The 19,666-nt window shown below is 37.2% G+C and overlaps 1 protein-coding gene across 1 annotated transcript in view; it reads left to right on the top strand.

Annotated features, from left to right (window-relative positions):
• The window catches only part of PRKD1 (protein kinase D1), a 164,110-nt gene that overhangs the window by 94,732 nt on the left and 49,712 nt on the right, over positions 1–19,666 (top strand). The window contains exons 5-9 of the mRNA XM_089907541.1: positions 11,036–11,246; positions 11,389–11,466; positions 13,269–13,473; positions 17,637–17,760; positions 19,296–19,373. Of these exons, the coding sequence (XP_089763667.1) occupies positions 11,036–11,246; positions 11,389–11,466; positions 13,269–13,473; positions 17,637–17,760; positions 19,296–19,373 (696 nt within the window). The remainder of the gene's footprint in view (positions 1–11,035; positions 11,247–11,388; positions 11,467–13,268; positions 13,474–17,636; positions 17,761–19,295; positions 19,374–19,666) is intronic.

Genomic DNA, 19,666 nt, shown 5'->3' with positions numbered 1-19,666 from the left:
CTCCCCGTGTCCTCAAGTCCCCTTCCCCTCCCCGTGTCCTCAAGTCCATTCTCTACGTCTGCATCTTTATTCCTGTCCTGCCCCTAGGTTCTTGAGAACCTTTTTTTTTAGATTCACATATATGTGTTAGCATACGGTATTTGTTTTTCTCTTTCTGACTTACTCCACTCTGTATGACAGACACTAGGTCCATCCACCTCACTACAAATAACTCAATTTCGTTTCTTTTTATGGCTGAGTAATATTCCACTGCATATATATGCCACATCTTCTTTATACATTCATCTGTTGATGGACACTTAGGTTGCTTCCATGTCCTGGCTATTGTAAATAGAGCTGCAATGAACATTGTGGTACATGACTCTTTTTTTGAGTTATGGTTTTCTCAGGGTGTATGCCCAGTAGTGGGATTGCTGGGTCGTATGGTAGTTCTATTTTTAGTTTTTTAAGGAACCTCCATACTGTTCTCCATAGTGGCTGTATCAATTTACATTCCCACCAACAGTGCAAGAGGGTTCCCTTTTCTCCACACCCTCTCCAGCATTTATTGTTTGTAGACTTTTTGATGATGGCCATTCTGACTGGTGTGAGGTGATACCTCATTGTAGTTTTCATTTGCATTTCTCTAATGGTTAGTGATGTTGAGCATCCTTTCATATGTTTGTTGGCAATCTGTATATCTTCTTTGGAGAAATGTCTATTTAGGTCTTCTGCCCATTTTTGGATTTGGTTGTTTGTTTTTTGATGTTGAGCTGCTTGTATATTTTGGAGATTAATCCTTTGTCAGTTGCTTCATTTGCAAATATTTTCTCCCATTCTGAGGGTTGTCTTTTCATCTTGTTTATGGTTTCCTTTGCTGTGCAAAAGCTTTGAAGTTTCATTAGGTCCCATTTGTTTATTTTTGTTTTTATTTCCATTTCTCTAGGAGGTGGGTCAAAAAGGATCTTGCTGTGATTGATGTCATAGAGTGTTCTGCCTATGTCTTCCTCTAAGAGTTTTATAGTGTCTGGCCTTACATTTAGGTCTTTAATTGAATATATATTGTGATAGTAATCCTCTATCTGTTAATCTGTGATGGAAGTATATTTTCAGTTTTACATGTGTTTTTCATGGCTTTTTCCCATACTGATATTTTAATACAGAGAAAACATTTTCACTCATTTTCTTACTCTACATGGAATACTATTGAAAGTAAATCAATGTAGGCAGATGAAGCATAATATTCTTTTCAAATGATTCAAGAGAATAGTCTTTTCTTGACGTAAATGAGCTGAAGTCAAGGTAGAAAATGAAGCAGAATTAAAGACACTGGTGTCCTTTGCAACGACAGGATACAATGATGACACAATATTTTTTTAAGTTAAGTAGGCCTTATGAAATTTTTTTAAAATTTAAGAACTTTACTAAAGTTATTTTAAATATTTTTAAATGTCTTTAAGGAAACATTTACTATTACAGCTTTGAAGTTAAGAGGCTCTAGAGAGAATTTTTTTTCTTTTTTTTTTTTTGGTGAAATTAAATGCTTCTAGACTAGTCTTCTTGGTAATTCTTAACAGTCAGACTGCCTTACAGTAAGATATTATTAGGAAATACATTGCTCATTCCAAAAACTTTCTCTATGTTTGACTGTTTACCCTTCACATCCTTTAGTTTTTACAAAATTTGGACGATATTCAGTTTAACTTTTTATGTGAGGGTGCATATTTTCTAAATAATACTTTTCCATAAACCACTATTATTTTTATAGAGTTTCCTGAGTCACATTTAATTCAGACAAGTATTGTAGTAAAAGGAACTCTTGTCTGCATACTCTCCTAGAAAACCTCCCCCCAAAATGACTCATTCAGTTACTGTTTCTGTTCATTAATAAATAAGTAAAGACGAGAGAATACCAGTATTGCATTACCTATCTGTAATTGGGTATGATCCTGATACACTTTATAATAGTTAAGGCAGATTCTTTTCAAATGAGCAAATACTGGGGAAAAAAGTTATTTCTAATGAAACTATGGTGAAATTTCTGGCCCAATAAATATTTTCCAGGATATTTTCCAAAGTAGCAAAAGTCTGTCTAGAGGTAGACACTTTAATTGTTATGCTTGTGTTCTGGAGTTCCAGGAATCCTGGTGATTCATCTGAATTAAGAAGTCGTTTTTCTGTTTAAATATGAACCATGACATCCAGTACGTTAGCCAGATATTGCAAGATTTCTTTTGATGATTGTACAGACTAGTTCTCTAAATTCAAACCTGGGCAGTGTATACTTCCAGTGAGGAAAAGACATCCAAGAATCATTTAACTGGCACTTTTCCACCTCCTGAGAGGCAGAAGAGTATGTGCAGTGGTGCGTTTGTCGGGAAGGAGCCCATCAGTAAAATTAAGAGTGTGAGGCCTTCTTTGATGTGCTATTAATCAGCTATTGCCTGATTTCATTCAATTTGTCTGGCTTGTCATCTGTACATTATTATTTCATGTTCTGAACATAGACTTCCAGATGTGTAATTCTAAGTACGAACACAGCTGGAGAGTTCTTCATGAATTCCACTGGGGAAGAGGGCATCAAGTACCACTTGTCCACAGTTACAAACATACAGGTCTTTGGAACACATGGATCTTTAGTGAAGTCCCTGAAGGGCCTGCACTCACATCAGGAAGGTACCTTGGCCTCCGTAACACTCCGCACTGCCATGACTTAAGACACAAAACATTGCTCTCTGCTTTAAGATGCAAAGCAACCCCCCCACCACGCACCCAGTTACCAGTAACAGGCATTTGCTAAGTGGCTATCTGTGTCCATCTAATGTCATGCCAGGCCTGTCAAATTTAAGTCTCTGCTCCTTAAATTCCTCACCAGTCATGACTACTAAGCTCCAAGGCAGTAATTGCTGGGAAATCTCTTTTTAGATTATTTCATTCAGCTTTCCCGTTAGCTAGTAAACCGAGGCCAGGCGCCTGTCAATTCAGTCAAGGTCAAATACCATGAGAATATGTGTCCCTAAAATCACTTTTGAATTTTCCACATGATCTGCTTACCTTCCAGTTCACTTTCTATATGACAGTCGAAGCCCTCAACTTGTTGACATGCAGAGTTATTTTCTTCCTCAGCGGAAATGCTTTTTTATTTTATGAATGTATAGTGTGTGGAGTTAAGGTTGCATTGCCTTCAAGTATAAGGAGAGGCAGTACTTGTATTATGTCTCCCCTTTCCTCCAGGAACCCAGAGATTTGGAAGATGTCAGTAACTGACATTTTGAAAGAACAGTGCATGTAATTTGTAACAAGTTCTCCAAGGGTCTAGTGCTTTCCCTGGAAAGGGTGGATTGCTTAAGAAAATAGTAAGGTTCCTTTATCCTTCATTTCTGTTTACTTAAAAAGAGTGAGGCAGTATAAAAGTTAATGTAACGTCTAAGACTGCTTCAGCACTCAGCAAATCCAGATCACCATGTATTTTTAATCAGAGATTATATATGTTGTTACTATGAAATCTTTCACAAATTGCTGCAAACATTAAAAATGGATTCTCCACTGTACAACAGCATCCATCACCACTAAGCAGGGGGCACGCTTTTTTTTATTTCTGCTCTGTGGCAGTCCTTTTCACTGTTATGAAAAGGTGTTGATTAGATTTTATTTATGCTACATATTTAGGGTATCCAACTGAGGAACCAAACTCATTTATCTGGCACACTTGGCAGGTAGTTCAAGGCCTGTAGAATCAGAATTGTAACAGAATAGCACTGAACAATTTAAAACTCGCCAAACACCCTACCCTCTACTCAGCGAATTACAGGGCATGGCAACATGCCATGTTCACATGTTCGTATGTGAACCTCAATTCCCAGGAGTCTTCAGACTTGTCTGTTGCCCAAGAACTGCCCTGTGCTGGGAAATCCTGGGCTCCCCATGTTTGAGGTGAAATATTTATCTCAGTGTTGTTGACAGAAGTTGATTGTTTCTTTTTTGCTTCGTAAAATAGCCTCAGACGAAGCATTCACAGCCGTGTTTTACTAGCAGTGACAATGGGTGGCATTAGATAATCATTTCCAAGTGGGATAAACAGGTTTCAGAGCATATAAAAGAAATCTCTAGGCAGTCTGAAGATTAGGAGGACTGAGTTGTCCTAAACAGAATTTTAACTGCTAATAATAGTCAACATAGTCATTGCATGGCAAGACTCACTTCAGGATCCACACCCAATGCCTCTTCTTCAGGAAACTCCTTTTCTGAATGACCCCTTTATCTCCATCACGGAAGTGGTTTATCTTTTCTTCGAACCTTCATACATATGGGCACTTATTCTGTGTGAGGCAGTATTCCAGAAGTTGGTGATACAGTGATGAACAAAATTGTCAAGTTCCCCTTCTCATGGAACTTATATTCTACTGAAGGGAGACAGTAAAAACCTAATAAACAAAGAGGTAAATAAGATAGTTGTGCTCTGCAGTAATGGCTCTGGAGGGGACATGATGATGTGCCAGAGAGTACCACAGAGTGGAGGGGATGTGGGCAGGAAGTGAGGTGATCTGGAGGCGTCCTGGAGAAGGTGATATATGACCTGGAATCTGAAGAATGAGACAGAACCATCTATGCCTATAGAAGGGAAGAGCACATGTTGTTGATAGTAACAGTTATGTTGTGTCCAGAATTCTATTGAATAGTAAACTCATTGGGCAGAGAGACTGTTATTTACTGGTCCTTGTATGTCCTGTAGCGTCTGACTTGAGCCTTTAGGTAGGATTTGTCCCAGTAAGCACTTGTTAAATTAGATCCATCTGGATGGCAGTAGGAGCAAACTGTTACAAGGTGCTATTCTGCACAGTTCTTTGATAATCAAAAAATGCTAGATCTTAAAACTTCTAGAATAAAAGATTAATGTTTGGTTGGCTGTGTTTCACATAGCTGTGCTGGTATCTTTGAAGCATAACAGCACCTGAACAGGAAAGTTGGCAGGCAACTGAGTGATACTTATACAATAGAGGCTGTGTATTATGCTAATCATTATGTTGTAGAAAACATGCAGGACTCAGATGCTATCCTCTGGGCACAGACAAGTTGCTTGAAAGTCTCTTCTGTAGGTCAAGGTTAAGGGGTTCACAATATTTTCACTTTGCACTTTGGCAAGTAGAACATACTATTACTTGATTTTTCTTGTTTCCTGTGAACTCTTCCTTCATGACTTAAATGAAGGGAAGAAAATATTAGCATAAAACCAGGGGATATGAGAACTGGGAGAGGCTATAAAGAGAGGAATCATTATTATCATCTGGAACAAGAATACCTGGGGCTTCCCTGGTGGCGCAGTGGTTAAGAGTCCGCCTGCCGATGCAGGGGACACGGGTTCATGCCCCGGTCCGGGAAGATCCCACATGCCGCGGAGCGGCTGGGCCCGTGAGCCATGGCCGCTGAGCCTGCGCGTCCGGAGCCTGTGCTCCGCAACGGGAGAGGCCACAACAGTGAGAGGCCCATGTACCGCAAAAAAAAAAAAGAATACCTGAGTTCATAGTTCTGCTTCTACGGGCTGTGCGATCTTGGGCAAATGATGTAGTCTCTCTATGATTCAGTTTCCTTATCTTTAAAAAACCTGGTGGTCATGAGGTTTAAATGAGTTGATGAATGTAAAGTGCTACGAAAAGAATCTGGCACCTACAAAGGTTATAGAAAGTGTTTTATGTCGTTATCTAGTTCAGAGGTCTCAGACTCCCCGTGACCAGATTTATTCCCCAAATCAGTTGACTGGCACAACGTTTCAGAATTTTTTCAGAGTCGCTAATGTCGAGAAATAGAGTTATTTCATAAAGCAACTAGATCTTCTGCTTCTTTTGCAAAACTAAGAGGTCAGGAAACATAGGGCTTTCATACTCACAGCCATTAGCAGTCTTTGATCCATACCTTTTCAACCGAGCCTGTCCTCTCCGATTTACTGTAGTCTCCACCATTCTCTATTGCATCCCTGACACCCATTAGTATTAGCAGCCTACAGGTATTATTGATATTTGAGCTTGCCACCTGTCCTCTTTCCAGAGCAAAAGGGTTCTGACAGATTTTGTTTTCATGTTGGAGATGCCAAGTAGGGACGAGGAGCAGGTAGACAAGTACAGAGAACAGTTCCAGTGGAAAACATTCCTTAGTCAATTGTACTCACTTAAAATTGAAACCCTGTAGAGCAAGTGTGTCAATGTTACAGTGCTTGTAATACTAATTTTTTTTAAAAGCTTATATTAACAGTCTGTATTTTGAACATCTCTATTGAAATGTCTCATCCATTATTTGCATGCATTTATTGCTTGAAGACATTCATTTTTGTTTAGCTCAAGCAATGCTTATTACTTATCTTTACCAGGCACTTCTTTCCATTAAGAGAGGACAAACATGATTAAGACGTTGTCCTTCCCTTAGGAGCTTATTGTGTCCTTCCCTTAGGAGCTTATGATTAAGACCAAAAAGAGCCCCAAAAATGAGGAGTCCAAAAAGTGATGTCAACACGTACACTAAAGTGTTCTCTACTTTTCTATTTCTCTTTGATTCAAGGGGAGTTTATGTCACCCCAAATCCAGTCCCCAATATGGGTCTGTGAAATGGATTTTAGTTAACAAACATAAATATCTTAATAGTGGAGAAGTTTTTATTTGAATCTTGTTTTTTAGACAGTGACTTTCATCTCTCAGGAAGTCTTATGTTTGATTTTTCCATAAATGACAAGAAACCACAAGTAAGGGCCATTTTTCCCCTCTGTTTTCTAGCTTAACTAATAAAGAGAATTCATTGTGAACTGTGAAGTGGAATATACCTTGTTGGGAAATTGTTTCATGGTCCTGTTGAATGTTTAAAGATGTGCTGGCAGTTGGAGTTTCCATAATGTAATCTAACCAGCCATTTCCTGGGATGGTTCCAAACTTGCTGAGTCATCAATTTAATACACCAGGTTAAAAAACAAATTCAGTCTCTAGAAAAGCAAGATGCATTGCCTCTGTAAGTAGGTGTTCAGTGCATATAGTTTTAACTTTGGCAGTCATTTCAAATGAAATATTGTTAGCATGAGGATGTTACAGACACTTCAGGACACCACAGTCTTTTAAAAAAAGTTTAATCTGTATAATATTTATTTAATATCTAATCCCGCCTTTAAATTCAGCTTTCATCATTTTTTTGTTCTCATATTCTCTCTCATCTATGATGTGATACCTCTTACAATGAGAACAAGAGATCTTTATACTTTTCGTCATCTATAATTTGCCAAATCCAATCATTTACATCAATCCATCCCAATACCACATTGTACAGTGATGTCAGTTCTCACAAAAGTTCCACACCTGTAATGTGATCCAAACTCCTCCACTCAGGAAGAGAACAGTTCATAGGACCAGTGGCTAATGTAAAAATGTAAATTTTTAGAAGCACATCCTCCTGCAAGTGCCTACCATAATTATAGAGAAGAGAATTTTATAGCTTTTCAGAGTTTTGAGCCAGTTTTTGTCCTGCACATAAAAATGAAGCAGAATGAAACAAAATGTTGCTGTTCCCTTTCCAAAACATTTCAACTTTCCTCCCTGTTCCCTTAAAAAAAAAAAAAATAACCACTCATTCTGCAGATTGCCCAGGTTCACCAAACACACAGTGCCAAACTGGAGCAGCAAGTAACAGTGGAAATGAATTTAAACACCATTTAGTTAACCTAGTAAAACTAGTGTTAATGGGTAAGAGAGAGTTTTCTCTTTACCAGAATTAAAGAAAGATTTTATTTAAAACTGTAAAGTTCTATACATATTATAATTAAGTATAAAAATATACAAATAAATAAAAAATAAAATGAAGTTAATGAAGAAATACAATGATACCATATCTCTTTACTTTGCATAATAATGCATAACATCCATAAAAGCTGTTATTTAAATCAACATTACCCTTTGACTTGCTAAGTCTGCTTTCATATTGAAGTTATCTTAAAGTCCAAGCTAGCTGGATTTAGATCAATGAGATTTTTTAAACCATCCCGTTTCATTTAAAATTACTAATTTCTGAATTTTTGCCTACTCTGTAGCTTGATGCATCAAACAAAAATACTGTAATTGTGGATTTCTGATGTATATACCTTCAAATAAAACTTCACATAAAAATTGAAATTACAACTAGTAACTTTCTTAAAATAGTAACTGAATGTGAATTATTAATCAAAATCTATCACTGATTCTGAAAAGCCTTAGAAGCATTTAGTTTGCTTTCATATTATTGGAAGGAATAATTGGCAGGATTCCAGAAATGATGGTTTTTGAACACTTATGTAAACAGTGATATATAGATAGATATTATAAATATAAATTTATATTACAGGTCAATGGCCTTGTTTCATAGGATCTTATTTTTCTGTTTGTTTTACAAGTAAGGACTCTGGGCCACAAAGTAACAGCCAATTTCTTTTCCCTAAACTCGTGTAACGTTTTAAAATTCCTTATGTAATCTTGCCTTGAAGGTAATAAACGAAATGACTTCTCAAGAATAATTCTGGTTCTTGTAGTTTATGGCAGTGTTTATGTGAATGTTATCATGTTGGATGAAAAGAAAACATTCCGTTTTATCAGATTGCTTCTTGCTCTTCTAAGTGAATTTGCCCCATGGTATACTGAGTAGTCCTACATCAAACTGGCTTTGTTAACACAGCCAAGAATTAGGTCTCTTTAATTAAGGAAAGTAACTGAAAGGTGATTTGGTCAACTTTTCATATGATTTTCCAAATCTGAGAACATTTTAAGTCTGCTAAGAAAGTGTGACATCACGTCAGCTTTTATTCTGAGTGTTGAAACTTTCCAACTACGGAAAAACATAACTTTTCATTTTAGTGTATGCTTAAAACTGGCCCATTGGATATAGTTAAAGCAGGGACCTAACCCTACAGATTTAATTATTTTCCAGTAAAATTCAATTCCATTGAAGATATTTATTCAATATATTTATGATTCTGGTTTGGCAAACCTTTGGCTCATCTTTAAAAGTGTCCTAGATCTCTCTGCAAGAGTTGAGCCCTTCCAGAATAATTATGCTTTGTAGTTTTATTTTATGGAATTGAAATTATAAATGTAACTGTAGACATAATATCCCTAAGTAGAACCTCATCTCAAATTTCTTTTTATTGCAGCTGGTGAATCTGCAAATCAAAAATTTCCCATTTGGTAATAAATGGTATTACCTTTTGATGCAGATAGGCATTGAAAAGGATGGAAATTGTCTGTAAATATGATTTGTTTCTCATCAGTAATTATTTCAAATTAGAATTTAACTGAGTAATGTGATAATACAAGGGCTCTAGAAGCAGACAAGTGTAGGTTCATGTTTTGGCTCCACTGTTTACTAGCATTTGACCCAAAAGAGTATATTTAAACTTTATGAGCTTACATCCTCAACTATAGATAGCCAGGCCTGTCTTGTAAGGTGCCTAACACAGTGATTATTAAGAGTTAATACTAAGTTAAGAGCTTAATAAATGAGATATATAATCATAATAACTGTTAAAAAGTAATTCAGTTCTTTTATTCCAATGATTATTTTTCCTGATGATTCCCAAGTACATTTCCATGATATCAAGAGATACCATGAAATTGTTCAAAAACATTGTAAACACAGTTAAATTTATTTTATTTTATTTTTTTAAAAACGTTTATTGGAATATAGTTGCCTTACAATATTGTGTTAGTTTCTACTGTACAGCAAAATGACTCAGCTATACGTATACATATATCCCCTGTTTTTTTGACTTCCTTCTCCTTTAGGTCATCACAGAGCATTGAGTAGAGTTCCCTGAGCTATACAGTAGGTTCTCATTAGTTATCTATTTTATACATAGTATCATTAGTGTATATATGATACTATATACAATAGTGTATATATGTCAATCCCAATCTCCCCATTCATCCCATCTCCCCTTTCCCCCTTGGCATCCATATGTTTGTTCTCTGTGTCTGTGTCTCTGTTTCTGCTTTGTAAATAAGATCGTCTATACCAACTTTTTCAGATTCCATATATATGCGTTAATATACGATGTTTCTTTTCTCTTTATGACTTACTTCACTTCATTTATTTTTTTCAATCTATGTACTGGGCTGATTAATTACAAAATGAGAAACAAGAGTGCGCAGAGATATAATTGTAACCGAAACATTAATATTTGTGTGTCTTATATAACCCAGTAGTCACTATGTTTTTCAATTATATAAATGACAGTATAATTTTAACCCTTTACTTTTATGGTTGAGGAGTAAATTTAAATTATATAAATGATAGTATAATTTTAACCCTTTACTTTTATGGTTGAGGAGTAATTTTAAATTATATTCATTTTTTTCTGGGGGGGAATCCAAAGAAGCTGTAGGCCCTGTTCAGATGAAGTACTAGATTGGACAGATTGGGGGAATTTACTTTTCATTTTTTATCTTCCTGAACTGCTTGCATTTCCTATATGTAAAACTTTAGAAAATGTCAATGAAGTAATATATGGAGTGGGATTAAGAATGATCTTTTGGTTTGCTTTCAACTTTATATTTCTGTATTAAACTGATGAAATTGAAAAGCTGCAAATTATTTGAAAGTCCTAGAAGTAAGGTTCAAATAGTCTGATCTCCAATTCTCTTCTTTTCATACTTTAAAAATAAAGTAACTCAAAAAAGAAATTAAGGGGAAATAAATGACATTAATTAACAGAAACATAGTTTTAGTTTATTCCTCTCACATTCTTAAGGATCAAACCACTAAATACAATAGTAAAATAAAAGGCAATTTAAAAATACACAAATATATTATGCTGTGTCAGGGTCGCTTGCATCTTACCATATCACTCTGAGAACATCACTACTATATGAACAGCTGGATGTGCTTTATTGGGAAAATGATTTTTTCTCTTTGTGTCAGTATTTCTGCACTAGTGCTTTGGCTCAATAATGAATATGTGAGACCTTTTGTTGGAAAATAAATAAAAATGAAAATAAAAATATATAAATATATAAATCAGATATATCTTATTGTCCTTTATTGTTTTTCAAACATATAGCAAAAGTCACCATCAGAGTCATTCATTGGTCGAGAGAAGAGGTCGAATTCCCAGTCATACATTGGACGACCCATCCAGCTCGACAAGATCTTGCTGTCCAAAGTTAAAGTGCCGCACACTTTCGTCATCCACTCCTACACCCGGCCCACTGTGTGCCAGTACTGCAAGAAGCTTCTCAAGGGGCTCTTCAGGCAGGGCCTGCAATGCAAAGGTAAGGACGATCTTGCCACCAAGTATTTGTCAGCCGCCGAAGTTTGAGCCTCACCTATTTGAAATGACTATTTTTCCCACACCTTCTCTTTCTGATGCATGCTTGGTTTTGATTTGTTTTCTTTTAAAATGATTGTGATTAGATTGCAGATTCAACTGTCATAAACGTTGTGCACCAAAAGTACCCAACAACTGCCTTGGCGAAGTGACCATTAACGGAGGTAGGTAAAAGGTCAGCTGTCACATCTCTGCTTCTTTTCCCTCTTAAGGCATGTGTCAGTTAGGACTTAGCGGGATTTTTTTACTTTTAATTTCTTCCATTCAGATACTCGTGACCCAAACCAAAGTAAATTACGGCCTCTGTCCTACTTTACTCTAAAAAAGCACCCATCATTGCGTTGTGATAAAGACCAGACATTTTCTTGATTTTTACATGGTGAACCAGCTAGTACTGAAAACTTGGATATCCAGGATTACTTCCCCAGCTCTCTTATTTTTCTACACCTATTCTAGTTCATTCAGAAGCGTAGAAATTGTTGGAATGCCTCCCAGTTATAGCTATCAGTCTCATCCTCCATGCTTTTCATTCCCAGCATTGAGACAGAAGTTAACTTTTCTTCCCTGTCTGTCAAGGAAGGGAAGAACCACAGAAATTGACCTACCAGGAAATAGTTACAACTTTCTTCCTCCACCTGCTTACTATTCTCATTATGTATGTGCTTGTTAACCCGCATCTTTAATAATAATAAAAGGAACTTTAATTTAGACAATTAAAAACTACATATCCTTTTCTATATTGGGGAATATTCCTTTGGGAAAACTTTAATTGTATAAATTAAGATTGGAGGAATTCTAAGAAAAACCCTATATCCTAAAGGAACAGCTCTCATTTTCTTCCCTGGTAGAATTGCTGATGGATTCTGACCAAAATATTTGACTTAGTGTCCCAAGCTGACTTTTTCCATAGATAGTAGACTGTGTTATATTTTCAGTCTGTTATCAGTTTGCTGATTCCTCTGGGAATAAAACTGGTGATAAAAGACTGGAGAAACAGGTTGAGTATTTCTGTTGCTAAAATCCTGAAGAACAAGTGATTATGTATGTTCTCCAACTTTCTTCTCTAGAAGAAGAAGAGAAAACTCTCTAGGAAAACATTCCCATAGTAGTTTCTGGCTTCAAGATGCATGAATTAGCTGCCAAACTCAAAAGCTTGGCAATCTTCCCACTTTCTGTGGCATATGGTATTGATTTTGTTCAGGCCCAGGAAATGTCAATGTGTACTTGATAACTAGAACCAAAGGGAAACAGTGTAGTTTATGTTATGTTGATTAATTTGAAATTGCATTTTTCCATACAGTCAGAAAAATCTGGAAAAATGTGCATTTTCCAAGCTTGGCAGGCTAGGGTCTCTGATCAATCTGTTTTCTAACTTTAAAGTAAGCACTTTGCCTTAGTAAGTAATTATAATTTACTACATTACCATCAGCTATATAATGACAGGATTCAGTATTACTTCGAATATCAAATATCTTAGGCTTATGTGACCATATATTAGAATCCATGATTTTAAAAGTTACTGGAATATCAAGAATCAGTGACCTTGAGTTTTCTTGCATGTCAAAGTTTCCCATATCCTCCCATGTATTTCTTTTTCCCACCAGGGCTGTACTACTGAAATAAGATTCGTATCCTCTTCACTGGTGCCTGGTATCACTTTGCTTCCTAGCACTTTGTTTCTATCTCACCCTTGGCTTCCTTCCAAGGCTCCCCATGACTTTTCATGCTTTTAGGCTCAGGGGCACAAAAAACGAGCATCTGCTCGTAAAATTATATATTCATCCTCTCATTCATTCAGGTGACTATGAACTAAAATTTAAAAGGAAAGCGAAAGAAAAGAAAAATTCTTCACATAACTATATTTTTAGGGCTTCCAATTGATTTGCTTTAAGATTGCCTAACTTTCTCTTAAGTCCTGGCTCCAGGATTCCAGGCTTATCTTCATGGGCGCAAAACAATTTTTTAGATTTGCTTAGCCCTGGGGCAGAGTCTGATGTAGTCATGGAAGAAGGGAGCGATGACAATGACAGTGAAAGAAACAGTGGGCTCATGGATGACATGGAAGAGGCAATGGTCCAAGATGCTGAGATGGTCATGGCAGAGTGCCAGAACGACAGTGGGGAGATGCAGGATCCAGACCCAGACCACGAGGACTCCAACAGAACCATCAGGTGAGGGCTGCAACCCCAGCCTTGGTCAAACAGGGGAACCCCAAGTGGTATGTACTTTTTAAAGCTCTTTGATATTTTTATCTGTTATAGAAGAAACTTAAAGTGTGCATTCACAGGCATACCTCATTTTATTGTTTTATTGCACTTCAAAGATATTCCTTTTTTTTTACAAATTGAAGGTTTGTGGCAACCTAGGGCAGTGCACGTCTATCAGTGCCATTTTTTCCACAGCGTGTGCTCACTTTGTGTCTCTGTGTCACATTTTGGTAATTCTTACAAGATTTCAAACTTTTTCCTTATTATTATATTAGGGTAATCTGTGTTTAGCAGTCTTTGAGGTTACTATTGTAATTGTTTTGGGACACCACAAACCATGCCAGTATAATACAGTATACTTAATCGATAAATGGTGTGTGTGTTCTGACTGCCCCACCAACCAGCCGTTCTCCAGTCTCTCTCCACTTCCTCTGGCCTCTCTATTCCCTGAGATACAGCAATATTGAAATTAGGCCGGTTAATAAACCCTACAATGGCCTCTCAGTGTTCAAGTGAAAGGAAGAGTCACACGTCTCTCACTTTAAATAAAAAGCTGGCAATAAGTAAGATTAGTGAGGAAAGCATGTCGAAAGCTGAGATGGGCCAAAAGCTAGGCCTCTTGAGCTAAACAGTCAGCCAAGTTGTCATGCAAAGTAAAAGTTCTTCATAGAATTAAAAGTGCTACTTCAGCAAACACGTGAATAATAAGAAAGCAAAACAACATTATTGCTGAAGGAAAGAGTTTCAGTGGTCTTGATAGAAGGTCAAACCAGCCACAACATTCCCTTAAAGCAAAGCCTAATCCAGACCAAGATCCTAATTCTTTTCAAGTCTGTGAAATCTGAGAAAGGTGAGGAAGCTGCAGGAGAAAAGTTTGAAGCTAGTAGAGATTGATTTACACGGCGTTTAAGGAAATAAGCCATCTCCATAGCATAAAAGTACAAGGGGGGGAAGCATTGTACTTTTAGAATAGAAGCTTCAGCAAGTTACCAAAAGATCTAGCTAAGATAATAAATGTGGATGGCTACACCAAACATCACGTTTGCAATGTAGATGAAACAGCCTTATATTGGAAGACAGTGCCATCTAGGACGTTCACAGCTAGAGAGAAGACGATGCCTGGCTTCAAAGCTTCAAAGGACAGGCTGACTCTGCAGCTGGTAACTTTTAAGTTGAAACCAATGCTCATTTACCATTCTGAAAATCTTAGGGCCCTTAAGAATTATGCCAAATCCACTCTACTTATGCTCTGTAGATGGAACAGCAAAGCCTGGATGACAGCATATCTGTTTACAACATAGTTTACTGAATATTTTAAGTCCACTGTTGAGACTTATTGCTTAGAAAAAAATATTCCTTTCAAAATGCTACTGCTCACTGACAATGCACCTGGTCACCCAAGAGCTCTGACAGAGATGTACAATGAGATTCATGTTGTTTTCATGCCTGATAACACAACATCCATTTTGCAGCCCATTGATCAAGGAGTAATTTCAACTTTCACGTCTTATTATTTAAGAGATACATTTTGTAAGGTTGTCACTGCCATAGATAGATGGCTGTTCTTCTGATGGATCTGGGCAAAGTCAACTGAAAACCTTCTGGAAAGGATTCACCATTCTAGATGCCATTAAGAACATTCATGATTAATGGGAAGAGGTCAAAATATCAACATTAACAGGAGTTTGGAAGAAGTTGTTTCCAAACCTCACGGATGACTTTGAGTGTTTCAAGACTGCAGTGGAGAAAGTAACTGCTGATGTGGTGGAAATAGCATGAAAACTAAAATTAGAAGCGGAGTCTGAAGATGTGACTGCAATGTCATGATAAAACTTTAAGGGTTGAGCAGAGGAAGTGGTTTCCTGAGATGGAATCTACTCCTGGTGAAGATTCTGTGAAGTTTGTTGAAATGACAACAAAGGATTTAGGATATTACATACATTTAGTTGATAAAGCAGTAGCAGAGTTCGAGAGGATTGACTCCAATTTTGAAAGAAGTTCTGTGGGTAAAATGCTATGAAACAGCATTGCGTGCTACAGGGAAATCATTCGTGAAAGGAAGAGTCAATCGATGCTGCAGACTTTATTGTTGTCCTATTTTAAGATATTGCCACAGTCATACCAGCCTTCAGCCAACACCATCCACATCAGTCCACAGCCATCAACAACAAGGCAAGACTCTCCACCAGCAAAAAAATTATATCTCCCCTGAAGGCTGAGGTGATGGTTAGCATTTTTTAAAGCAATAAACTAATTTTTAATTAAGGTAGATACATTGGTGTTTTTAAGCATAATGCTATTACACACTTAGCAGACCACAGTATAGTATAAACATTACTTATATATACACTGGGAAACCAAAAAATTCATGTGACTCGCTTTATTGCCATATTTGCTTTATCTCCGTGATCTGGAACCAAACCTGCAATATCTCCGAGGTATGTCTATAATTCGTTTATAAATGAGCTGTGTACTATGGAGGAGACTCCTAAATTTGGAATTAGGAGGTCGGGATTCCCTTGGAGAAATGTAGTTTGCGTCCTTTCCTGGTATTGCCTCATTCTTTGACCCATTTTCTTTTGCATGTGAGGGTTACATGTATGTGCAAATGACAAATTTACTACTAAGTTAATATTCATTCAAAGCTCATTGTGTAAGGGTAAGCCAGGACAACGTGAGAGAGTGGCATGGACATATATACACTACCAAATGTAAAATAGGTAGCTAGTGGGAAGCAGCCGCATAGCACAGGGAGATCAGCTCGGTGCTTTGTGACCACCTAGAGGGGTGGGATAGGGAGGGTGGGAGGGAGGGAGATGCAAGAGGAAAGAGATATGGGAACATATGTATATGTATAACTGATTCACTTTGTTATAAAGCAGAAACTAACACACCATTGTAAAGCAATTATACTTCAATAAAGATGTTAAAAAAAAAAAAAGCTCATTGTGTGCACATACAGAGATCAGGGATCAACCTCAGCGGACACCATCTATTTTTATAGCTGGTCCCTATTACAGATATCACATACGTCTGGACCTTACTGTTCTTGATTTTATTTCAGAAGTGTGTGGAATTTCATATTTGTCATCTAATTATCTGTACTTTTTGATTTGTAGATGATCCCCATTTTTTACATTAGTGGTCAGCACACTATGGCCCGAATCAGGCTGCTGTCTGTTTTGTAATAAAGCTTTATTGCAACATAGCCAGGCCCGTTCATAGCTATGGCTATGTCTGCTTTTGCACCATAATGACAAAGTTAAGTATTCTGCAAAGCCTGAAATGTGTATTACCTGGCTCTTTATAAAAATAGTTCCCAAACCTCTGATTTATGTTATAAAGTGTATTCAGACTTTTGTGTCCATTTTACAAATACCATATTCATTGACTGACTGAAATTGTTCATGAGAGGAGAGCAATAAAATAATTGGATTTTATTCCATTCAATAGCATGAGAAATATTTTTTAAATACTGGAAAATATTAGTCTTATGACCCCACTGTCTTTCAAAGGTGTACATTTCTTTAGTATCAAAAGATTGGTGTGGGCAGGTGGGCCTGTGGTTGGGGGCAGTGAAGGAGAGAGGAAGACACAGAGACAGAAAAGACAGAGAAAGAAAGACACGAAGGATGGGCATAATTCCATGAGCAATAGTTGTTTAAAAGACAGTTTCAACAGCAGATTCTAATTTTTGTGAAATTATCCAGAGAGAGACTGAAATTCACAGTAACTGATATTATCTCTAAACGATTAATATTATGGCTGTAATATGTAGCAAGCAAATAAGCGTTCATGTGTGATTCTGAATACTGTGGCCTCAGTACACTAAAACTGTAATCTACCCAATGTTCACCCCAAAACTGAGCACCATGCACTTCAACCTGAAAACCGAGGAGCTTATTATCCTCCCTCGGGATTGCTAAGGTGTACATATCAAGTGTCTATCACTCTTCAGAGTAATCCAGATTCTGAACTAGGGTACTCTGGCAGTACCATTCACTAAAAATGGGATATGAAATATTTTTTTGCCTTTCACTTTGAAATAGCTGAAATAAGGTTTTATGCAGGAAAAGAAGATCTGTATCTAAAAACATTTCTTCCCTAAAATATTTTGACTTTTCAAGTCCATCAACAAGCAACAATATCCCACTCATGAGAGTAGTGCAGTCTGTCAAACACACGAAGAGGAAAAGCAGCACGGTGATGAAAGAAGGATGGATGGTCCACTACACCAGCAAGGACACACTGGTAAGATCCACAGCAAGAAATTTTCTCTTGTCTTGCAAGCTTTAATTAGAGGAGCTGCTGATGCCCTGTCAACACTGTGGGATGTCTGGGTTACCAGGAGCAAACCTCAGTGCAGGCAGGACACCGGATTGGGGGAGCACGTTCACAGTCACTGAGTGTCCCAAGTAGTTGAGCAAACAACTGAGTTAGAAAAAAGTGTAGACAGCAATCTCAGGGAAACAAACTCATTTCCCTCCATTACTTGAGATGATTTCCAAACAACTTGAATGTCTTGCCTGTCATTTTACAGGCTTGCTTTCAGAGCACTCCTCTGTGATTCAGGTTTTTTTTTTTGAAACACTTCATTTTAGGGAGAGAAGAAACAATGATAACTATTATATACTTCTTAAATCCTTAGGTGTTCACTTAAAAACTGACCTATTCAGAAATACAGGAATCCTATATTTTATTAGATAAAAGACAACACATATTAATTTTTTCATATAGTCTGAGTAGTTCATTACTTCTTATTTTCCTAATAGTTGATGAATGAGTTTGTGCATGTGTGTAAGAGAGAAAAAAATTTGATGTATGTTTCAGTTAAGCTAATTGACATTTAGCGCTAAGCTTCTGTCTCAGCTATTGGTAGTGTTTTCCTCATCACGCCCTAGCTATAGGATTCCTATCATTTTTTTAGATAAATGGGCATCTATAACCTAATCGCTCTAGCTATAATCTCAACCTTCTCTTCTGGAGGGAGATTTACATGACTTACTGTAGGACTCAACTGAATACTATCCAGTCCTTCCTAGACATGTTAAAATATTTGAAGCATATGTAGTGTATTTGACTGGTCTAAGATAGGTTGTGGAAGAGACCAAGAATAGTATTAGGGCGTTTTGGCCTAAAAAGAAGAAACACATACACACATACAGACACACAAGGACCTGATCACCAAATCATAGAAGTTTAGATCTGCAGTGAGCTTAAGAGAGAATCGAGTTATTGATGCACTCTCGTGATGTTGTTAAGTTGATGCCATGGAGTCAACCTTGCCATCCTACAGAACATTCTTTAGTTCTGCTGTAACAGTCAGAGCTCTTCCATCTCTAATGGAAGCCAGAATACCTGGCTGGATCAGCATGGCATGCCTTATGTTCTAAAATAATAAGAATATATAAATATTATATCTCCTGTTAAGCCTTTTTATTTTATTACAGCTACAAATCCGCTTTTAGCTCTTCAAGCCATCAAATAAATTTTAAAATGGAGTTTTCTATTTACTATACATTCAGTAAGTGCCAGGCACTGCTTGGGTGCTAATACATCATCTCCTTTATTATTCATAACTCTCGGATGTAGACACAGACTCACCACACATTTGCTGAGTAGTCACCTTCTAGAGTCTTGAAATTGAGTGTCAGTCTTCCTGGTCCAAAGCCCATGCACTTTCCACCATCGAATCTTATGTCCCCAGTGGGAAAATGTTTTGATTTTTATCTATCTTGGATATTTTTTAAGTTTTTAAAAGATACTAAATCCAACTTCTGTTTCAGCGGAAACGGCACTATTGGAGATTGGATAGCAAATGTATTACCCTCTTTCAAAATGACACAGGAAGCAGGTACTACAAGGTAAGGGTGGCTCTTTCCTTGACTGAAGTTTCACACCCCCTCTTTCTTTCTCGTGGGAATGTAGAGTATCAGAAATACAAAATACATCCAACAGACATGACTCTTGGAGCTTGCTCCAAGGGATATTTTTTCTTCTCTGTAGTTTACACACTTGGGGGGAATCAGGTTGTGACCCCATGTTAGTCATCTGTGAATTTCAAATACCCCTGTGGAATGCTTCTGGCCCCATGTGATGGTGGGGCAGGAGGGGGAGGGGGAGAGAAGAAGCTTAACTGACTATTTTAGCAGAGGTG

The sequence above is a fragment of the Delphinapterus leucas genome, chromosome 2 (genome assembly GCF_059928025.1).
Source record: "Delphinapterus leucas isolate spDelLeu-1000000601 "Yukka" chromosome 2, BTC_Dleu_Yukka2, whole genome shotgun sequence".
NCBI lineage: Eukaryota > Metazoa > Chordata > Mammalia > Artiodactyla > Monodontidae > Delphinapterus > Delphinapterus leucas.
This window is presented reverse-complemented; position numbering and strand designations above follow the sequence as displayed.